The following is a 21,039-nucleotide window of genomic DNA, read 5'->3' as shown; positions in this document are numbered from 1 at the left end:
ACGTAAAAAAAACACAAGGTTTAAAAAGAAAGCTATCAATCTTATTCAAGATTAGGTTGTTTAATGATGATACTGTGGCAAGAGGTTGGTTCTGACTGTTTCATGTGTATTATTCCTTCTGATTAGACTAATAAGTGTAATATATCAAGTAAATGTGTGTAGGGTCAATGAGCAGGACAACTGGTTGCAGTTTGGAAGAAGATAGCAAGGTTGCAGAAGCTGAAGTACTGGTAACTTACCTGAGGAGTTTTGGGGGACTTTGGGGACTTCGGGGTGTCTGTGAATGAGGAGAGGAGAGAAGGGGGGGAACAACATTCAAGGGACAGCCTGAAGATGGCAGTGTTGGGTCAATTCTGCATAACAGGCAAACTGAAAAGCTGCATTTCAAAGCTTGACCACAAAGAGGTCAATGATGTACATGGGTAGAAAGAAATGTGTATTGTTGAGGGCACTGGAGGACTGGAGTTGGGAAACACTGTGCTTGAATGTCATAACTTCCACACACCTCAAATAGATTTGAAGGGAAATTAAGCCTGAAGGAGTCTGCTAGAGTCTGGTCAACTGCCTCATACTAGGCACAATCCAGTAATGAAGACAGTTCCTGTCTCACCTGAGTCGGAGTGGGCCTTGTGCAGCGCCGCAGTGAGGACGGCCTTGACTTCACTGCTGCCAGACATTTTGGCGTAGTGCAGGACGTCGTGACCCAAAGAGTCCACAGCCTGGAGGTCAGCTCCTCTCTGGACCAGAACCTCCACTACAGACACACTGCTGCTCTCACTGGCCAGCATCACCGCTGTCCTGTATCACACAGTCAGAAATAGTATCGTCATTGCCGTCATCACAATACTCATCATTTACATCATCATCATCCACACCACCATCATCACCCTCACCATCATTCTCACCATCATCATCCTCACCATCATCATCATCATCATCCTCACCATCATCATCCTCACCATCAAGGCATTATAATGTAACGTGCTTGTAGACAACCCTGTAATGATGAGATGAAGTTATGAAGTGGAAGGCAAGTGTGATTTGCCAGATGAGTCCTCCCCTACCTGCCGTTCTTATCACACGCGTTGACGTCGGCTCCCCAGTCCAGGAGGCTGCCGCACGCCTCTGTCTGGGCGTGTCTGGCGGACAGCAGCAGGGGGCTGAGGCCATCCTGCAGGACCCACACATCATAGTTCACTCAGAGTAACAGTATCCTGTGTAGACGGTCTGTTCAGATGCCTTGATCATAGCAGGTGAACACAGAAGCACACATACGGTCCTAAACCGACATACTGACGTTCACTGTTAAAGGATCCACAACCTTGTTTTCTCGGGAAAGGAAGAAGTGGGAGAAGTGATTGGAATGTAAGCGCGACAGTACATATTCAGCTGCTGTACACTAGAAGCATTGTTTGGTCTGCTGCAATGAAAACATACCAGACGTATAGCACAGAGAAAAACCAGCTGTTTCGCTCATGTAGTCTATGACCACAATGCAATTCCTAAGACGACAATTGGAGCATTGACGAGTGGTAACAGGCTGGGCTACATCCTTCAGCATCCTGCTCAAATAAAAGCACAACTTTATAGCGCCAGCCTCCACTCAAACAAACCAGAGCAAAGGCCTTTTATTATATTATTTTGGCATGCAGAGTTAGCCATTCTCCCCCACAGCTCAGAGAGGGAAAATGAGAAACTTTACTCTACCCCCCGCTCTCTCACACACACACAGACCCCTTCATACACCCCTCCACACACAGCGTTCTCCGTCCCATGCACAGACAGTCCTCCTTATCAAATAATGTACACAACACATATGTTCCACATATTTTCTAGATTCCTTTCCTTATATCCTTTCTTTCCCAGGGTTTGGCTTGTCTTAGTAATACGGTTTAGGAAACTGACACCTCATCAAAAGCAGAGGCAGGCAATATCTACATGCGCAGCCTGTCTGCTTCACAGGACATTACACACACTGCACTGGGCGTTGACTCTTAACACAATCAAGAGGATTTACACAATTTCTGTCTCACTGGTAGATGGAACATTTCTCGAAAATCACATATTATCCCTGAAAGCTCTTGGAAAACACGTTCTGGACGAACCATAAAAAGTGAAATACACTTCTTTTTTTTTTAGCTGACACTAAACTTCATACAGATGTGGAATCTTAGTTTGAGCCAGTCTCCTACAGCAGGTAAATAATCCTGCAACAAAAGGAAATATGAATTATTATGTGGATTATAATTCATGGACATTTTTGTAGCGGTTGATATATTTTTCACAAGGGAAAATCAAGTCTGAAATTTCTAAGTGGAAATGACAAACTTTATAGAAGCCTTTTTAAAACCTTGAATTCACAACAAAATGTTTTATTTCCTGTGTTGCAGGAAATTCTCCTGCAAATCTCTGACCAGATTTCCCCTTGTGAAAAATGTATCAGTAGGAAATTCTCCTGCAACGCGGTGATCAAATTAAGATACCACATCTGTACCTTCAAAATCAACATCAAAGTAACTTAATTACTTCTAACTTCTACCATACACTAAAACCAGGAGCCAGTTTAAAAAGCATTTCACCATTAGCAACATACTTTCCCCAGAGATACACGTCACATACCATAACTAGTAGGTTGAGTGATTTCTCTGGTGATACTTACATTTCCAAGACCTTGTCTAGACGCTGACTACCAGCTCTGTCAAGGTGGTGAGGCTTCTGACAGCCAGGTGTGAGAAAACTGACAGTGACAGCTCTTATTCACCAAGAATGACCTTGGATGATTCTGTCGTGTATAAAATGGAACCTTCCGAGCTGTTTAACATATCGGCGTTCAGACCACACTCTGGACAGTTAGACCATATTCTCTGTCACTGGGGTGATTTCTGGTAAATAACATTGGAATCTTTTCAGACCATACTCTACAGTTTTAGTTAGTGTGTGTGTATGTCTATACAGGTGTAGGATCTTAATTTGATAATCCTGTTGCAGGAGAACTTTCCAGCAATGCATGAAATGTAAAACTTGTAGGCTATTTGAGGTTTAAAAAGGCTTCTGACTTGATTTTCCCTTACAAAAATGTATCAACCCCTACAAAAAATGTCAATTTATAATAATCCACATAATAATCCACATTTCCTGTTGCTGCAGGATTATTTTCCCGATGTAGCAAACTGGCTCAAATTAAGAGAGAACAGATCAACCTTGGTAGGAAAGAGGAATGAACACTAGCCATTGAGTGTAGGTGTGACAAATACAACATTTGACACATGAGGAATCTAAATGGGGTTCAGAGATGTGCCAGAGTTGACTGGGAATGTGTCAGACTTGCTTAGTGTTAAACGAACACACCACAAAGGGCAAAGCTATTATGTGGGTTTCTAAGGGCCTTATGTCATGTATTTACCAGCCGAAAGGCCTAACTTTGGTCTTGAAAAAAGAACAAGACAAAAGTCCTGCTTTCCTCATCTCTGGCAGACAAAGCCCTGGCAGGCGCAGAGTGTGAATGTTTTCCAGAGTGAATGTTTTCATACCCCTCACAGTCTGGGGGGGAAACAAGGGGATGAGAAATACGTGGACTGATCCTCATGCCTAAATAAAGCTACAGTATGGCATCTGTGGGTTAGGCCAGCAGAGCAGAGGCTGGCTGCCAGGGCCCAGGAGGCTAATGTAACAATCTAACATTAAAACCATGTGTAATCTCAGCACTCAGCACGGTGCACCACAGAAAGCTGTGGCTAAGGCTGTCTGGTCCGACACACAGAGATGGGGAGGGTTAACCATGAAGGAGTGCCCAGGGTCCTAGCAAAGCCACATTGTTACAGCAATAATGTGCCCCACTGGCTATAGTTTCCCTTATTTCTACTCCATTCGCTCCTGCATTTGAGAGGCCTGCGTGACTACAGTAAGTACCTCATCACCATCCTCTAATGGTATTGACATAGTTCTGTCTCTGTGTGTTTTAACGGTGCGTTGACATGAACATGGATTACAGCCAACCACACGGTAAACATTCACCCCTCTGCGACTGTGAATGTTCAAAAACCGCCAATCCCAGGAATTCTCTCTCTGTTACATCATTTTGTCAGTATTTACAGTATTTAAAGAAGATATATAGGCATATGGCACGTCAAGTATTAACAAGTTGGCATGTTCTTCCCAGCACTTTCTGTTAGAAGAGAAGATGAATGAGTTCCAGATGTGAGCGAGACCAGGGTCCAGGTTCACCCTTCACTGTGAACCACGGCTATAGAGGTGTTGACCTACAGTAACACGGAGTAAGAGCAGGCGTTAGCTACAGCTCCTCCAACTGAATGTGAAATGCAGCCAAATTAGGTACTTTGGCTTGACGTGTGCGCTGCTGATGACTGTCTCCATCACCTCCTAGTGAGGTCATACTCCGTGAACTTAACAAAACCTCTCAACAAGGATACATACCGCAGCTGACTGCCTCCCGCGCCCGACTGTTTCTGAACAGCAGGCTCTGCCCACACACAGCTAAAGTACCGCCGTTCAGATGGCATCAAAGCCCATTTGGATTGGATAGCACTCCACCATTACCCGCGATTGTTTCTGAGAGAGACTTTAATTGCTGCAATAGCTCTCTAACAGAAACACAACATAGTTATCTTGTGTGTTTATTATCCGGAGGATACAGACAGGATGACAGGCTCACAGTAATGAAGATGTGTCAACCAGGGTTTGAGTGGGGTGAGAAAGCGATGCACTTAAAAAAAAACTCTGACTGGTGTGTGACTCCCTCCCTGGCCCTCCACAGCACCCAGTTCCTTGGAGTGTATCAGTGTTCCGTGCTATTTCAGGATGAAGGAGGGTTGAGGAGAAGCCACAGCTGGTTTGGAGAGGTTTGATATCTACACTGCAGCACAGCTCTTTTTTTTCTAATACGTCCCCCATCAAAAGCTAACGTCTTTGATTGGGCCAAATTGACTCATTTGTTAACAAAAGAGTATCGTAATTCCTATCTTGTTTTACGAAAAATGCTCTATGTCAACGTTATAGACTTGGCAAAAGTACAAGGAAATGCAGGATTTGAGAAACGCTTCAAACAATTGAGTATGAGGACAGGGGATGTAACACAAACCCTCACTAAAGGAAGAGTATGCTTCTCTACGGAGTTGAATCAGAGGTTCGGACTGTGCTGTATTGGATATTACTGAGACATACAATCTTAAACATGTATCCCGTGGTAGACTGGCAGTAAATTACTGGATCAGAAGGACTCTAAAAACACTACATAAATAAAAGCCCCCACGGCCCTTTATACGACCCCGGTGCTGCAATTAACGTAATTGGAAGTAACATAGGGATTTTTATATGAGGGTGAGTGTGTGCTGGGAGTGGGTTTTGTCAGTGAAGCTGGCGGGAGGGAGACATCTTGTACAGCAGGGATGTGGCATCACGCCTCCCAAAGAGGAGGAGGAAAAACAACACCGAGCTGAAAGAAACCACAGACATGTACAATGTCTCCATTGGAGACCACAAGCCCAGCTACCACGACACAAATACACAAAGTATGCCTCATACACAGCGAACCCCCAACACACATACACACCGTTAACGCCACAAACACACACTCGCATGCATGCACACCCGCACGCACACACAGTCAGCGGATGTTAATTTGCTGGTCATTTTTTGAGGCACAGCAGAGCCAGTACAGTGGGACTACTCCATGCTGCATTTATGCGGAACAGCCTTCTCTCAACCCACAGGGTAGTAACAAAACTTCAGGCCTGGATATTTCTTTAGTTGAAGACGATACAAACAATAACCTGACATAGAAAACGGCACTGTATCTGATCTAATGGCATACGTACCGTGTCTTTGATGTTTACCGGACACTTGTGCTCACATAAGGTTCGGACAATCCCAATGCTTCCACTGGCAGCTGAGGGAGAAAAATAAGATACATGGATTGATAAGCCCAAAATGCCCTGCCTACCATGGAGTTATGTACGGAACGAATACAAAACGCCACGGCAGGTTATTGACTAACTGAGAGCCGTGTCAAAGCTCTCCCACAGGCCCCCGGCATGACTCCTCCTATAGCAGCTTGCTCCCTGAATAGAACCCTACTGTGTCCAACATGGTGCAATTATCTTGCAGTCACCCATAAATGGACGTTGGAACCCGGGAGAAAAAAACCTGTCAGTAGAGTCTCTTACTATGCGATTGACATGGCTCTTTTTACTGTAGTCTTTGATCCAAGCCCCCGCACCCCAGATAAAAGCTGGCCGAAGCCTCTCTAAATGTATATGTTCTTTAGTAAAGTATGGTTCACCCCAGGCACAGAAACATTCCTGTCATATACTGTATAAGACAACACCCGCGGTATAGTCTAGTCTTATAGCCGCGGCCACTTCTGTAATCATCAGCAGGACTTTGAGCTGAGGTACAGCAGTGAGACGGATTGTGTCATGGATGAGTACAGGACCGTGACTGAAAGAGGGGAATTGAGATCAGATGCTTAGAGGATAGGCTATCTGCTGCTCTGCACCTAAGAAGAGGAATCATCAAGCCATTTTATCCTCCTAGGTTTGATGGTCTCAAGTAATACAAATAGGATCTCAATCAATTTCTGATGAACACCACCATTTCAGTGGGAATCTTCAATGCCCAAGTTACAATTTTCCCAAAGCTGATGCCTAGGGATGCCCTATAGACATAAAGTGTCATACGTTCATGTAGGCATTATAGAGGCCTTCTGCATAGTTATTTCTAACCAAGTCTTACCTGCGTGATGAAGGGCTGTCTTCCCTGAGCTGTCCAGAGCATCCAACACACATTTACTCTGGTGGGAAAACACAGGCTTAGGTTAACATCTATATCACCATATTATTTTTCCATCACTGTTATGTTTGTCTTGAAAAATTGGTCTGAGCCTTAAAAAGGGGAACCACGGCAAATTTCGGGAAATTTGTCCAAGTGCCTAAACCTCTCTGCTTAGTGTTGGACTGTGCGTTCCGTCACAGCGAACATACTAAATCTGGGAAGACCAATCGATTGTGCGATGCAACATACACATTATATATGATACATTTGGGTCACGGGTTCACAATTTGACCTTTTCTGAGATCTCTGCCAAGAAAGCAGCAAACAGCAGCCCGTGTGAGCTTACTGCACGTGCAACAACACAGGCACGAGAGAACTCCTCATAAAACACAACTCTGTCACCGTCAGTTTTCAAAATACATCCGTCTTTACCACATCACCCAACACGCCTTTTATTATAGTCCTATAGTCACTCAAGAAATATATACTGAAGCAAATTTCACCCACGTTTTAGATAAGAAAATATTTGCATACCTTATGGGGTAGCTAATCTAGCCTAGTTTCGAGACAGAGATACTGAAAGTTTATGAAGACAAAAGCCAAGCGGACACATGGAATTATTTTATTTGAATGAATGGTTGACATGACAGAAAGGTATGAGGATATGTTTTATCGAAAAGGTGGGTAAAATGTTTGCTTCAGTATACATTTTTTCACGCACTAAAGTTGAATGTGTTGTTGTGTCGCACACGCATTTTCTGTTTGGTTTAGGCTATAGAAAAAGGGACTGAAAGAGAAACGGTCTGAAAATAGGACTATAATAAAAGGTGTGTTATGTTATAAGGAAATCAGTCAATTCAAATACATTCATTAGGCCCTAATCTATGGATTTCACATGACTGGGGAGGAGCTCAGCTACTGGGGAGCCAGGACCAGCCAATCAGAATGTTTTTTTTTCCCACAAAAAAAGGGCTTTTATTACAGACAGAAATACTCAGTTTCATCAGCTGTCTCTTCTCAGTCAATCCCACTTGTGTAGAAGCCGGATGTGGAGATCCTGGGCTGGCGTGGTTACACGTGGTCTGAGGTTGTGAGGCCAGTTGGAGGCACTGCCAAATTTTCTAAAATAAGTTGGAGGCGGCTTATGGTAGAGAAATGAACATTCAATTCTCTGGCCACAGCTTTGGTGGACATGCCTGCAGTCAGCATGCCAATTGCACACTCCCTCAAAACTTGAGACATCTGTGGTATTGTGTTGTGCACATTTTAGATTGGCTTTTTATTATCCCCAGCACAAGGTGCACCTGTTTAATGATCATGCTGTTTAATTTAGCTTCTTGATATGCCACACCTGTCAGGTGGATGGATTATCTTGGCAAAGGAGAAATGCTCAGTAACAAATTTGTGCACAAAATTTGAGAGAAATATACTTTTTGTGCATAGAAACATTTTCTGGGATCTTTTATTTCAGCTCATGAAACATGGGACCAACACTTTACATGTTGTGTTTATATTTTTGTTCAGTATATTTTGAAAACGGTCAGTGACAGTGTTGTGTTTATGAGAAGTTCCCTCATGCGCGTGTTGTTGCACGTGCAGTAAGCCACTGCTGTTTCCTGCTTGCTTGCTGAGACCTCAGAAAAGGTCCAATTGTGAACCCGTGAACACAAAGTTCTATCTAGCGCTCAGTGAGGGGCGCATAACCTTGTGACGCAGCGCTCGCTCTAGCTCTGCCTTGCTCTCCCTGAGTGAGAGAGGGGCACACTTTGACAGGCAGTCCCACTCTAAGCCGGAGAGCTTTAGGCACCGTTGTAAGCCATTTTTTAGACTCATTTTCATTTGGAATTAATGGGAGTGCCCTTGCATCAGGTTTCTGACAGTGTGTCAAGTCAATCTGTATGGGCAAGTGGCTTAGCTGGCCATTCAAGTGACAGGCATTACCAGAGAGAGGGAAGGATATGTATTACATCTGACTTCATCTTCCCAACTGTTTGGAAAATGGTCTCAATCTCACAGAGACACTTAAAATGAACCCACTGAAAATAGTTCCCTCAGTTGTTGATAGGCTACGTATCGATTACAAAAACAGCTTTAGTACAGAATTGCTGCACTGAAGCTTTGAATTCAGCTGCTACAAAACAAATATATAAGAAGGACTGATATTAGCATTAAGTTGATGATGTACATACAGACATACTCACAGCAGAGTTCATTTTGGCAGCTATTTTTTAGATTTTTTGTCACATTTGAGTTATTTCATCCATTGTTAGTTTCAGTTGACTAAAACTATTTTAGTCTAGTTGTAGTCACAGCCATTTTAGTCACATAATAGTCGGTGCATTTTTTTTCTTCTATTAAATAATGAATATTTTGGCTACCTCCAACTTCCATCATGTGCACATTCAGATAGCCGTGTCCAACTACACTTACTATCTCCTCATATAACTTAGCTGGCAACATTGATATTGTGGCAGAGTGTAACCAAAAGCAGCCATAATTAATCATACAGTGCATTCGGAAAGTATTCAGACCCCTTGACTCCCCTCCCCCCCATTTTGTTACGTTACAGCCTTATGCTAACTTGGATAAAATACAAAAGACATCCCCAATCTACACATAATAAAACAGCTTTTTAGAATTTTTCCAAATGTATAATAAATCAAAAAACAGAAATACCTTATTTACATAATTATTCAGAGCCTTTGCTATGAGACTCGAAATTGAGGTCAGGTGCATCCTGTTTCCGACTTGATTGGAGTCGACCTGTGGTAAATTCAATTGCTTGGACGTGGTTTGGAAAGGCACACACCTGTCTATATAAGGTCCCAAAGTTGACAATGGAAGTCAGAGCTGAAACCAAGCCATGAGGTTGAAGGAATTGTGTCGAGGAACAGATGTGGGGAAGGGTACCAAAACATTCCTGCAGCATTAAAGGTCCCCAAGAATACAGTGGCCTCCATCATTCTTAAATTGAACAAGTTTGGAACCACCAGGACTCTTCCTAGAGCTGGATGCCTGCCAAACTGAGCAATCAGGGGAGAAGGGCCTTGGTCAGGGAGGTGACCAAGAACCCAATGGTTACTCTGACAGAGCTCCGGAGTTCCTCTGTGGAGATGGATGTCCTTCTGGAAGGTTCTTCCATCTCTGCAGCACTCCACCAATCAGGCCTTTATGGTAGAGTGGCCATGTGAAAGCCACTCCTCGGTAAAAGGCACATGACAGCCCGCTTGGAGTTTGCCAAAAGGCAACTAAAGGACTCAGACCATGAGAAACAAGATTCTCTGGTCTGATGAAACCAAGATTGAACTCCTTGGCCTGAATGCAAAGCGTCACGTCTGGAGGAAACCTGGCACCATCCCCATGGTGAAGCGTGGTGGTGGCAGCATCATGCTGTGGGGATGTTTTTCAGCGGCAGGGACTGGGAGACTAGTCAGAATCGAGAGAAAGATGAACGGAGCAAAGTACAGAGAGATCCTTGATGAAAACCTGCTCCAGAGCGCTCAGGACCTCAGACTGGGGCAAAGGTTCCCCTTCCAACAGGCCAATGACCCTAAGCACACAGGCAAGGCAGCGCAGGAGTGGCTTCATCACAAGTCTCTGAATATCCTTGAGTGCCCCAGCCAGAGCCCGGACTTGAACCCGATCAAACATCCCTGGAGAGACCTGAAAAATGCTGTGCAGTGACGCTCCCCATCCAACCTGACAGAGCTTGAGAGAATCTGCAGAGAAGAATGGGAACAATTCCACAAATACAGGTGTGCCAAGCTTGTAGCATCATATCCAAGAAGACTTGAAGCTGTAATCGCTGATGAAGGTGCTTCAACAAAGGGTTGAGTAAAGGGTCTGAATACGCATGTAAATTTGCAAACATTTCTAAAAACGCTTTGTCATTATGGGGTATTGTATGTAGATTGATGAGGGGGAAAAAAACATTTAATACGTTTTCTGAACGTAACAAAATGTTGAAAAAGTCGAGGGTTCTGAATAATTCCCTTGGCTACAGGTTCAAAAATGTACAGCTCAGATTTTCAAGGTTTTCCTTGAAAATGGGAGAATTTGAGCTTTACAAAAATACCAGAAGTATTACTGCACTCCTAATATTCAACAGCATTCCTTTTTCACTATAGGAAAAAAGATCATTCAAATAACATTAGTTTTTCACTATAGGAAAAAAGCTAATTCAAATAACATTAGTTTTTCTCTATAGGAAAAAAGCAAACTCAAATAGCATTTGCGGACCAATGTGTAAGAGCGGCAACACAGATTAGAGAAAAACAGAGCACATGGGAAAATAGAGCTTCTGATGCAATCAAGGCAAAAATAGCCAACATTAAAGTAAGAGAGAGAGTAAACATTGTTTCTAGTTGAGGTTAGTTACAAGTCAAGTGTGCTGGCTTCACATCAGTTCAAAAGTGTGACTGAAGTGACCGCTTGGGAGCTGTGTGGGAGAGCGGGGCAGATCAGTTCAATCAGACCGCACAACTGAAAGATGTTTTGCAGAGTCCTTTTCATCATAGTTATTGTTGATGAAATTAACACTGACTCGCAGATCATATTACAGTAAGAGTCAGCCATTCTGATTAATGGCCAAGTATTATCTTGTATGCACACTGTGGTGTAGACTTGATTCTGACAGCTTCATAAAATCCTATTTTACGTACACAATTATGACATGTTAAAAAATACTGACTAACAACAGTTCATGCACACAGAAATCTCTGATTTCACTACATCAAGACTTGAACAAGCTATCCACTGTACTTGTTGATTTCCACAAGCTCCTGCAGATGCATTAACAGACTTTTATTGTGTGGACGTACGCATGGCTGAACTGAGGTCATATCATAGTTGTGTGAAGGATAGAGAAGAGGTCATGGGGTTAGGTCAGCCGATGCACTAGGACAGACCGAAGAACCACCAGACAGAACACAACAGTCACTCGGTGAACCCATCTTCACAATGGTCAGAGAGACTCTTTTTAAAATTGGGATTCAACAAAAAGCACAACTGTTTTAGCTCGCTTGCATACACATGACCCATACATAAGGGTGATAATGATGAACTACTGGAGAATATATCAACGGCTTCATCCGATACAGCCAGTGAGTGAGTTATCAGTCAACATTTTCGTTTGCAGTTTCATTCATTCAGTAGCTCCATCTCACCTGTATAAGCTTTTTGGCACACTCCTGATGGTTGTTTTTGGCAGCGAGGTGTAAAGCACTAAAACCTGAAGGGGAAAAAAATACATCCAGGTGAGATATCTTACGTTGCAGCTTCAGTTTAATTCAACTCCCTACTGGGCTCAAGTCTATATCTGTAACCACTAGCAGTAGAATCATACTTGAGAAAGGTTTCTGGACAGATTAGGTCTACAGGTGAATGTTCACCTACACTATGTTCAGGAGATATTCACATGTTATGTAAGTAGCTCTGCCTCTAATTATTAATCTGGATCTTTGGGCAGGCACAGGACAAGGTATGTCAGGGGTCCCAATTCAGCCATGTGTGTGGGGTGGGGTGGGTGGGGGTGGCAAAACATAGTTATAAATCATTTGTAGACTACAAATTGAGCGCAAAAATCCCAAACAGATATAGTATTTAAGAAAAACTGAATCATTTCAAACCTTGATTTATACCTCTATTTATGCATGGAAAAACTTGGGAATATATTTTAAATCACGATAAATGATTTCCTGGTGATTTGACAGTCTTTAAATGTCCAACAACAGAAATAAATTACAAAAAAATTGCTCCGAAAACTCAAGGCGCCAAATAAAAATCACCTATTGGGGAACCCTGAGGAATGCAGTCCACTAACCTGAGGTGTCTATGATTGATGTGTCCACTCCATGGGCCAGGATGACTGCCAGACAATCAGTTTGACCACGGGTGGCAGCCACATGGAGACTGTGCGAGGAGAGACAGCATATCGAGATGATCAGTCTAACACAGTGGAATGGTACAGTGGAGATTAAACATGTCATTGGAGGAATAAACAGAAAATACAGCAATCAATTGTGAAGAAAGAATAAAAATACTTCAATTCCCTACACAAAAAGCAAACAAAGTGTCAACAACACTACAATTCAATCTTCACCAATGTGATCTGTCAATTGGATTATCACTGGCCATCAAGAGAAGGTTAAGTGGGGAGGTGACTTTTGAATTCGGTGCTATGGAATGTGGTGTTAGAACAGGGGGAGTGCATTGCTGTGGATCAATGAGCTCTGCTCCAGGCCATCAAGCAGACTCAGAGCTAATACACAAACACACACACACACACACACACACACACGCGCGCGCGCGCGCACGCACACGCACACGCATGGCCTCTAGCACCGTTCAACTCAAGAACACGACAACAGAGCAATTACCACCGCAATAGAGGATGTCTTCCTCAAAACTATGATTTTTTTTTTTTTTGAAAAAGGAAACCGCATAGCAGGTTCCAGATTCCAAGCATTCTGGTGCACTTCTTCCAAATGACTTTGACTGATCCAAGGACGTGTGAGGGAAATATTGAAGTAGTCAGACTGAGTAATCATCCAAGTGTGTTTGCACCTGTTAATAATTCCGTTCTGCTGTGAAAAGTTGTGATTTTAATTGGAAGAGATAACGAGACCATTTCTTTCACATACTTGTTTTTGGAAGAACACAGATTTTTTTTGTAATGAACATGGATGATCTAATATTGGAACATTTAGATAAGCAAGTTTTTAGATAAGTTAAGTGTCTAGACTATTTAATAGAGCTTACACAGTGTATCTGCTGAAATGAATTACCCTCAGAATGGAAAGGCATTAATCAAACACACTTGCCTGACTAACATGTTTGATATGCCTGACACAGCCAGAATAGTCCGTTTCATTTTTAATGAATGTTTAATTAAGCATTCTTCAACAGCTTCCACGGTGAGCCCCATTTCAACACCAATTACACTTCCTCGGGACATCAATTGCTAGGTCAATAAATTATTATTCATTTATGATAACAAGTACAAGTGGAAGGGCACAATTTAACTCCTAGAAAACAATATTATCAATATTAATTTAAGACAATGACTTGCAGTTACACATCATGTAATGAACTGAATGAGTTACATTTTCCTAATGAATCAGGCTACAGAGGACACACACACACAAATGGAGTTATCACGTGATTATCTGTCTGTGTGTGTTTTGCAATAATAATAATAATAATAATAATAATAATAATAATAATAATAATAATGAGAGATGTCGTGCTTTCAGACACCAGCACCAACACCACCACCCATTCCAGTCATTATGTACAAATTAGAAGTCTCCAGTATCTCCATGGTGACACTGACTGTTTGGGAATGCCATGCCAGTCAGTGTGTGTCCTTCTGGGAAACATGGGAAGGTCAGATATGTAAACAATGGTGTCTTTATATAAGTGACATTAAAAACACCTACGTAGCCTGATAGTTACATATTGCAATATTATTTTTTGGACGATATTATATAGACATTTATATATATATATATATAACAAATCGATACTTGGAGTCAAATGTATAATATGGTCCAAAAATAATATTGCAATATGTAACTATCAGGCTACGTAGGTGTTTTTTAATGTCAAATAGTTTCTGTATTCAGTTGTACCTGTGCCAAAACTCTGGTAGTTTTCATCCCATTGCTTGTTCTCCATCTTCTTTTTAAATAGTGAGCCAACATGTTTTCAGCCCTTTCATTCCCCGGACTGATCAAAACTCATTCTCATTCTTTCTCTTGTCTCTCTGCAGCAGATATATAGTGAGCAATATTTTTGGGACATCAAATCGCAATAAAATCACAGTTTACGATTCATAACACATAGAATCACGAGAATCGCAATACATATCGTATCGGCAACTAAGTATCGTGATAATATCGTATCGTGAGGTCCCTGGCAATTCCCAGCCCTAATTGTGTGGCTGGCTGGTGTGTGCATATCTCCCTCAAAGTAAATGACTAAATATATTTAGGTCAGTGGTGTCATCTTTCACTGGTCTCTGGTGGTGGTGCTCTGTCTACAACTGTCAGAAAGAGGTCAAACATTAACACTGTCCCTCTGCATTATCTGGTCCAGCTAGGAAGTGGGAGCATGGCTGTCAAGTCCATTCAGAGCCTATAGAAATCAGGACAATATCAGGACACAATCACGCTTTGTGGTATTTGGGAGATTGTTAAACACAAAGGAGACCATGCCCTACTCTATACAATTGGAATTATATCATGTTCAATAGGCGATCACAGGTTTGTACACATGAAAAGAGAGAAGGGCACAGGAATGGCTTTGCCAAAACAGTGCGTGGGGTGCATTTTATGAATCATTAGCTCACCAATTTAATCATTTCCCCCATCATGAGTAACAAAAGATGCCATTTAGACGTTAGCACATATTCATTATGGAATAGGAGGAAGGGCAAAGCTAAACAGATAGACAAAAGGAGGAAGAAAGGAGATATACGATGACAGCGATGCTCGTACAGATACAATTACATCTCTATGGTGCTATACTTAGCAACTCATTGTCAGGTTGCAGTTAATTCAGAACCAGTGATTTGCATGACTTTCTTTAACTTTCTCTAACCATGATAATACCTAAACCTTCTCTGGCTCCAGATGACTTATTCTCTCATTCAACGGGGTATCTAGGGCAGTTCATTCAGTTCAATAGCATCTCCACTGGTGACAGGGGCTATGGCTTATTGAGTCAAACAGTTGCCCGGGGCCAATTCCATTATTATCAACTATTGTAGGATGTGTCATCATAGAACTATGGGGGAATATCCACATACTGCAACTTCTATTCTGCACTGAAACAGTTTCAGTGTTGGAGTTGTAGATGGTCTGGGGAAGATGAGCAAATATGTAATTGATTTAAACAACAAACATGACTATACTCATATTTCAAATGGTCCTTAAATTCAGTTTGCAAAACCCACCTCCTAAATATCCAAGCTGTCCCAATTCCCTGTTTCTTATCTGTGTGTGGCTCAACACCATCCCTCAACCCTCGATACTCACGCTGACTTTCCCTCACTGTCCAGTTTGACCGCGCTGGCTCCTTTCTTGGTGAGGAGAGAGGCCACCTTCTCCACCTCCCCATGTTCCACAGCTGCCAGGAGGCGCTCATCGTTTTTGCTCCATTCATGGGCCTGAGGAGGGAGAGAAGGAAACAATATCAGAGGTTAATGCTTCTCATTCACAGAGTTGAATGTACCTACCACCCTCCCACTACTGTTCAAATCCTGTGTGGCAAAAACCACAGTTCCTTACCCATTGTAGACAATTAGCATAAAAGATAAGAGACGTCATAGCTTTTGGTTGGTTTTACTCCACAGTGAACCTAGCTAACACAATTCAGCATGTGAACGCGGCCAGCCGTGTCTCTCTGGTGACCTCTAGTCTAGGTGATAATCCCATTTAGACTTAATCCTTAAGTAGGGAACTCCCCATTACATAACTTGATGAATACAGTTCCATTATAGCTTAAAGGCATTAGGGTAGTTTAAAGGCATTAGACAAGCTGCACCAGGAGGTTGTTTCAAAGCCATTAAGAGAAGATTGTTTCACTTTTAACACATTTTTGGCCACCCCGTGGCCTGATGACCGTGGCTATACTGCATGACACTCATTCAGTTCGAAACCTTAGGCTTATCCCATGTTTTCTTGCCTGAGTCCACTGGATCATATTACTGTGAAAACACAATGCCGCGGGGAGCCAGCTTCCCTCTGCTCCTACATCATGAAATCAATTGCTCAAATAAATGCTTGTCTGCAGAGATTTACAAGGGCATTCATTTTACCAGAGCCCAGGGGCCTCATTTATCAACCGTGCACACATTTCTAACACAATTTTGGCGTACATGGAGATTCTAGATTTGCGTGCGCAACAAATAATTGAGATTTACCAAACTGTCGCTTTCAACATATACGCATGTTTTCATTGATAAATCAGAGCCATTTTATATTTCTGCGCTCGCGTTACAACCCCGCCTGGAAAACGCCCTCCATTAGCGTTTTATGGAAACATAAATCCCCTCATTGGCTGTATGATTTGAAGATGTTGGAACTGGGTCATGACAGTTTCTAAAGCGCTTTGTCAAATGTGATCTTTTTTCGAGAAATTAGCGAGTGACATTGTTTAGCAGCGACTGCCAAACACTGGCCATGAATTTTGCAGAATTAACTGTCTATTGAACACTTTAAAAGTAAATGCTACAGTGCAGACGTTATGCAAAATACGAATTGTTGTTCAATATTTTTGTGTATCTAAATGTACTAAATGAAAAATTTACTAAATAAAAAGCCCCCCCAACAAAAATTATTCATCAATAAATGATTGTGTTTCTATGTCCTGCCCTGGTATAGGTTTTGAGATTAAACAGGATATTATGTTGCGCAGACTCGAGCTCCTATCGCACAGCAATACTGTACCCTACCCATACTGTCAGAGGCCAACGGCCTTTACTTTCGAGCATGGTTGACTATTGAATGAGCGATTGATAAATGGTAACCTACTAATTGTTGTGTATAAACCAGTCATGTGAGAAAAGGATACATGCCCAGCAATATGATTATGATTTAGGCCTATATAATAAAAGTACAATAAATATCCTATTGCTATTGCTATGCGACCTTCTTATCATTAGAAAATGCACCCGTTTTATCATTAGGCCTACTCTAATGTTTTATTAGCCTACCATTATTACAATTGATAAACCACTAGGAGTCGTGCGTAAGCATGGTTTAAGAAGTGCGTGGAAATACGCAAACTTTCCCTTCAAGTTCGGGCATTGATAAATACGAACCTTTGCGGGAAAACCAGCGCACGAAAGGTTTAGGGTATTTTTGTGCGCATGCACCATTGATAAATGAGGCCACGGGAATGGTTGAAATGTCCCGAAAATGACTAATGTCCCAAAACAGGGAGGATTGTTTTTCTAACTCTGCCACAGTCCATTTTAACAACGAATTGCCCTCATCTGTAATCCTGACTGACTGTCAAGACGTACAGGGCTCCAGTCTGACCTCATAATGGGAGGTCACTGGCTGGCCAGGCCACACTGACTCTGCCCTAACCTGCCTGGCATGCTCAATGATAGCAGCCATCCACCCACTCACGTCCATCTTTTTGGAGGGTTAAGGCACTGGCTTAACTGTTAGGATGATGGGAGGCTCCGTCTGGAACGAGAGAGTTATGAAGGGGGAACGTGTATCCATTCTCTCCGCACTTGTGTGCACGTACGAAGAGAGAGAGAGAGAGAGAGAGAGAGAGAGAGAGAGAGAGAGAGAGAGAGAGAGAGAGAGAGAGAGAGAGAGAGAGAGAGAGAGAGAGAGAGAGAGAGAGAGAGAGAGAGAGAGAGAGAGAGAGAGAGAGAGAGAGAGAGAGAGAGAGAGAGAGAGAGAGAGAGAGAGAGAGAGAGAGAGAGAGAGAGAGAGAGAGAGAGAGAGAGAGATGACTGAGTAGAGTGGGAACTCTGAAAGTTGACTCTTCAAGCAAGAGGAGGACTATCCATCAGTCTGACAGTCCGCCTCTGTAACAGGGAGGAAAATAACACTGAGAACTCTCCCCCAGTCAAGAGGCTTTAGCACTCCATCCCACACTAAAAACAAACCGGACCAATGCTTTGTGACTGACTCATGTACTCAGTTTCCTTCAGAGCAGCACGTAAAGCTGTCTGGCCTGGTAGGTAGTATTAATTCTGTTTTATTTGAGGGCCATCCTACAATAGAAGTGTCATCAAAAGTCAAGATGTCTATCAGACATCAGTATGTGGACGGTAGGAGATGGTGCTTATTCCATGGTGTCCTTTCCAAAGCTATTTCAAAGCCAGGTTTACGTTGAAGCTATGTTATTAGTTCTTATGGGTTCTACCTGACACTGACACGTGAGCAGAGGAAGGGGACCTGTTGAAGAGACCTGCGACCTCAGGTATGCATAGATGAGCTGCAGAAAGAGCAGAGGGGTCAGACACTCCTCTACTCTATCACTATTTTGGGAATGTTGTAACAGAAACCAGCTCAAAGACAGTCCGGGAATACCAAACCTTACCCTACCCAACACCGGCAAGATGCACTGTTCTGATCTGGTACACACAGCAGGGTATGACACATTCATCATCTATAAACTCAGCTCACACATAACTTTCCACATAAAAAAAATACTATATATTTTTTTAAAATAAATACTGTAGTGTTTTTGCGGACTTTACTGTAGTATTCACTGTAATCTCTTTTTGCAGAATCTAAAGTCTACACTTAATCATTGTCTAAAATTGGTAAAAGAAAACTGTAGTATATGCTATAGTAATTCATGTAGTGCTTTTGTGGACTGTTGTATACATTACTGTACTATTTACTACAGTGATTTTTTTTGCGGATAATACTCTAGTATTTACTATAGTATTCTACAATATTCTATAGTAAGTACTACACATGATCGAGGGATTCTGCAGTGTGTAGTATAGTATTCTATAGTCTACTACAGTTTAGTATAGAATTATGTAGTAAGTACTGTAGTATTTGTTTCACGTGGGTAAGTGGACAAATAGGTAAAACAAATCTGTGATTGGTTTCCAACTTTCCATACATGGTAATAGAGGGCATTTGGATTCAGCCAACTGGTTTTCTTTGAGCAACTCAAACTGAAAGCATATCTTACAGTATTAGATAACACAAGCCTAGTGGTAGCAATTAGTGAACACATGTTTCTTCCCTGTAGAACTCTAGCTCCTAAATAGTGAAGGGGTTATACTGTCAGGACGATCTGACGTTGGTGTTGTATGGTAGATTATTCCTCTTATTAATATCAAGCTCAGGTACTGTGCAGGCAGACTACAGTCATCTCATCTGAAGGCTGTTGCTGTGATCTATAGATAATGAACTGAAACGTGACGTACTGTATACACTCAGTGGCCAGTTTGTTAGGTACACCCATCTACGGTAGTACCAGGCCGGACCCCCTTTTCTTCCATAACAGCCAGAATTTTTTGGGCCATGGAAACGTTGCTCAATTGGTATCAAGGGACCTAATGTGTGCCAGGAAAACATTCTCCACACTATTAGACCACAGCCACCAGCCTGTACAGGTGACACCAGGCAGGATGGGTCCATGGACTTATCTTGCTTACACCAAATCCTGATTCTGCCATCAGCATGACGCAACAGGAACTGAGATTCGTCGAACCAGGCAATGATTTTCCAATCCTCAATTGTCCAGTGTTGGTGATCGTGTGGCCACTGGAGCCGCTTCTTCTTGTTTTTAGCTGATAGGAGTGGAACCCGGTGTGGTAGTCTACTGCAATAGCCCATTCGTGACAAGGCCCGCCGAGTTGTGCGTTCCGAGACCGTTCTGCACACTACTGTCGTACTGTGCCGTTATTTGGCCCGCCTGTTCGCTTGCACGATTCTTGCCATTCTCCTTCGGCCTCTCTCCTCAACGAGCTGTTTTCGTCCACAGGACTGCCGCTGTCTGGATGTTTTGTGTTTGTCGCATCATTCTCGGGGAAACCCTAGACTATGATGTGTGTGAAAAGCCCAGGAGGCCAGTCGTTTGAGGTACTGGAACAGGCGCACCTGGCACAGAAGATAATACCACACTCAAAGTCGCTTAGGTCACTCGTTTTGTCCATTCGAACATTCAATTGAACAGGAACTGAAAACCTTGCTGCCCGTCTGCCTGCTTTATATAACAAGCCAGGTGACTCGGTGTATAACGTCTGGGAAACAATACCCTTTGAAGGCTCCTACAGATGTCAAATATTACATATACTGCATACACTGTAGGAACAGAAAAAAGGTACATTGTCAAAACAACATTTCTAGTATTATGTACTCATGAAAATGACTATATACTGCATGAATTTGTCCATGGGATGTGATTGAACAGTGGTGCATACTGCTTACAGTGGTTTGTTTATAAATTGATTCATCCCTTTCTGTTGTAGCGCTAACTGAGCCGTGCTCGTGGAGGACTTGGTGACCTGCAGTTTCTACACAGCAGGGGCCAGGGGAAAGTAGAGCAGCGAAGTCAGCCCTGATATATACTGTAGAGGGCCCAGTGTGGCTGCTGGCTGCTAAAGTCTCTGTCACTATTTTTGGTATGCAGCGTAATGAGACACGGCTCTGCAAGAGATTTGGGAATAGCCAGTGTTATTCCAGTCGGCTAGGCTATCTCTACATGCAGCTAGCTGAGGATAAGGAAAAAGTCCAGCTGCAAAATGCAGCATCTCAT

At 42.6% G+C, this 21,039-nt stretch overlaps 1 protein-coding gene across 3 annotated transcripts in view; it reads right to left on the bottom strand.

Moving 5' to 3' along the window:
• The window catches only part of rai14 (retinoic acid induced 14), a 42,478-nt gene that overhangs the window by 7,979 nt on the left and 13,460 nt on the right, over positions 1–21,039 (bottom strand). For 2 of the 3 annotated variants that reach the window (XM_090236640.1, XM_090236642.1), the window contains exons 3-10: positions 15,828–15,958; positions 12,611–12,699; positions 11,955–12,019; positions 6,751–6,808; positions 5,835–5,905; positions 1,065–1,171; positions 611–798; positions 240–277 (exon numbers count right to left, since the gene is read on the bottom strand). In XM_090236640.1, coding sequence (XP_090092766.1) covers positions 240–277; positions 611–798; positions 1,065–1,171; positions 5,835–5,905; positions 6,751–6,808; positions 11,955–12,019; positions 12,611–12,699; positions 15,828–15,958 — 747 coding nt within the window. The remainder of the gene's footprint in view (positions 1–239; positions 278–610; positions 799–1,064; positions 1,172–5,834; positions 5,906–6,750; positions 6,809–11,954; positions 12,020–12,610; positions 12,700–15,827; positions 15,959–21,039) is intronic. The other variant, XM_090236641.1, reaches the window with a different exon arrangement.

Source organism: Oncorhynchus mykiss, chromosome 5 (assembly GCF_057628025.1).
Source record: "Oncorhynchus mykiss isolate SJ-2025 chromosome 5, ASM5762802v1, whole genome shotgun sequence".
In the NCBI taxonomy this organism is placed as follows: Eukaryota; Metazoa; Chordata; class Actinopteri; order Salmoniformes; family Salmonidae; genus Oncorhynchus; species Oncorhynchus mykiss.
This window is presented reverse-complemented; position numbering and strand designations above follow the sequence as displayed.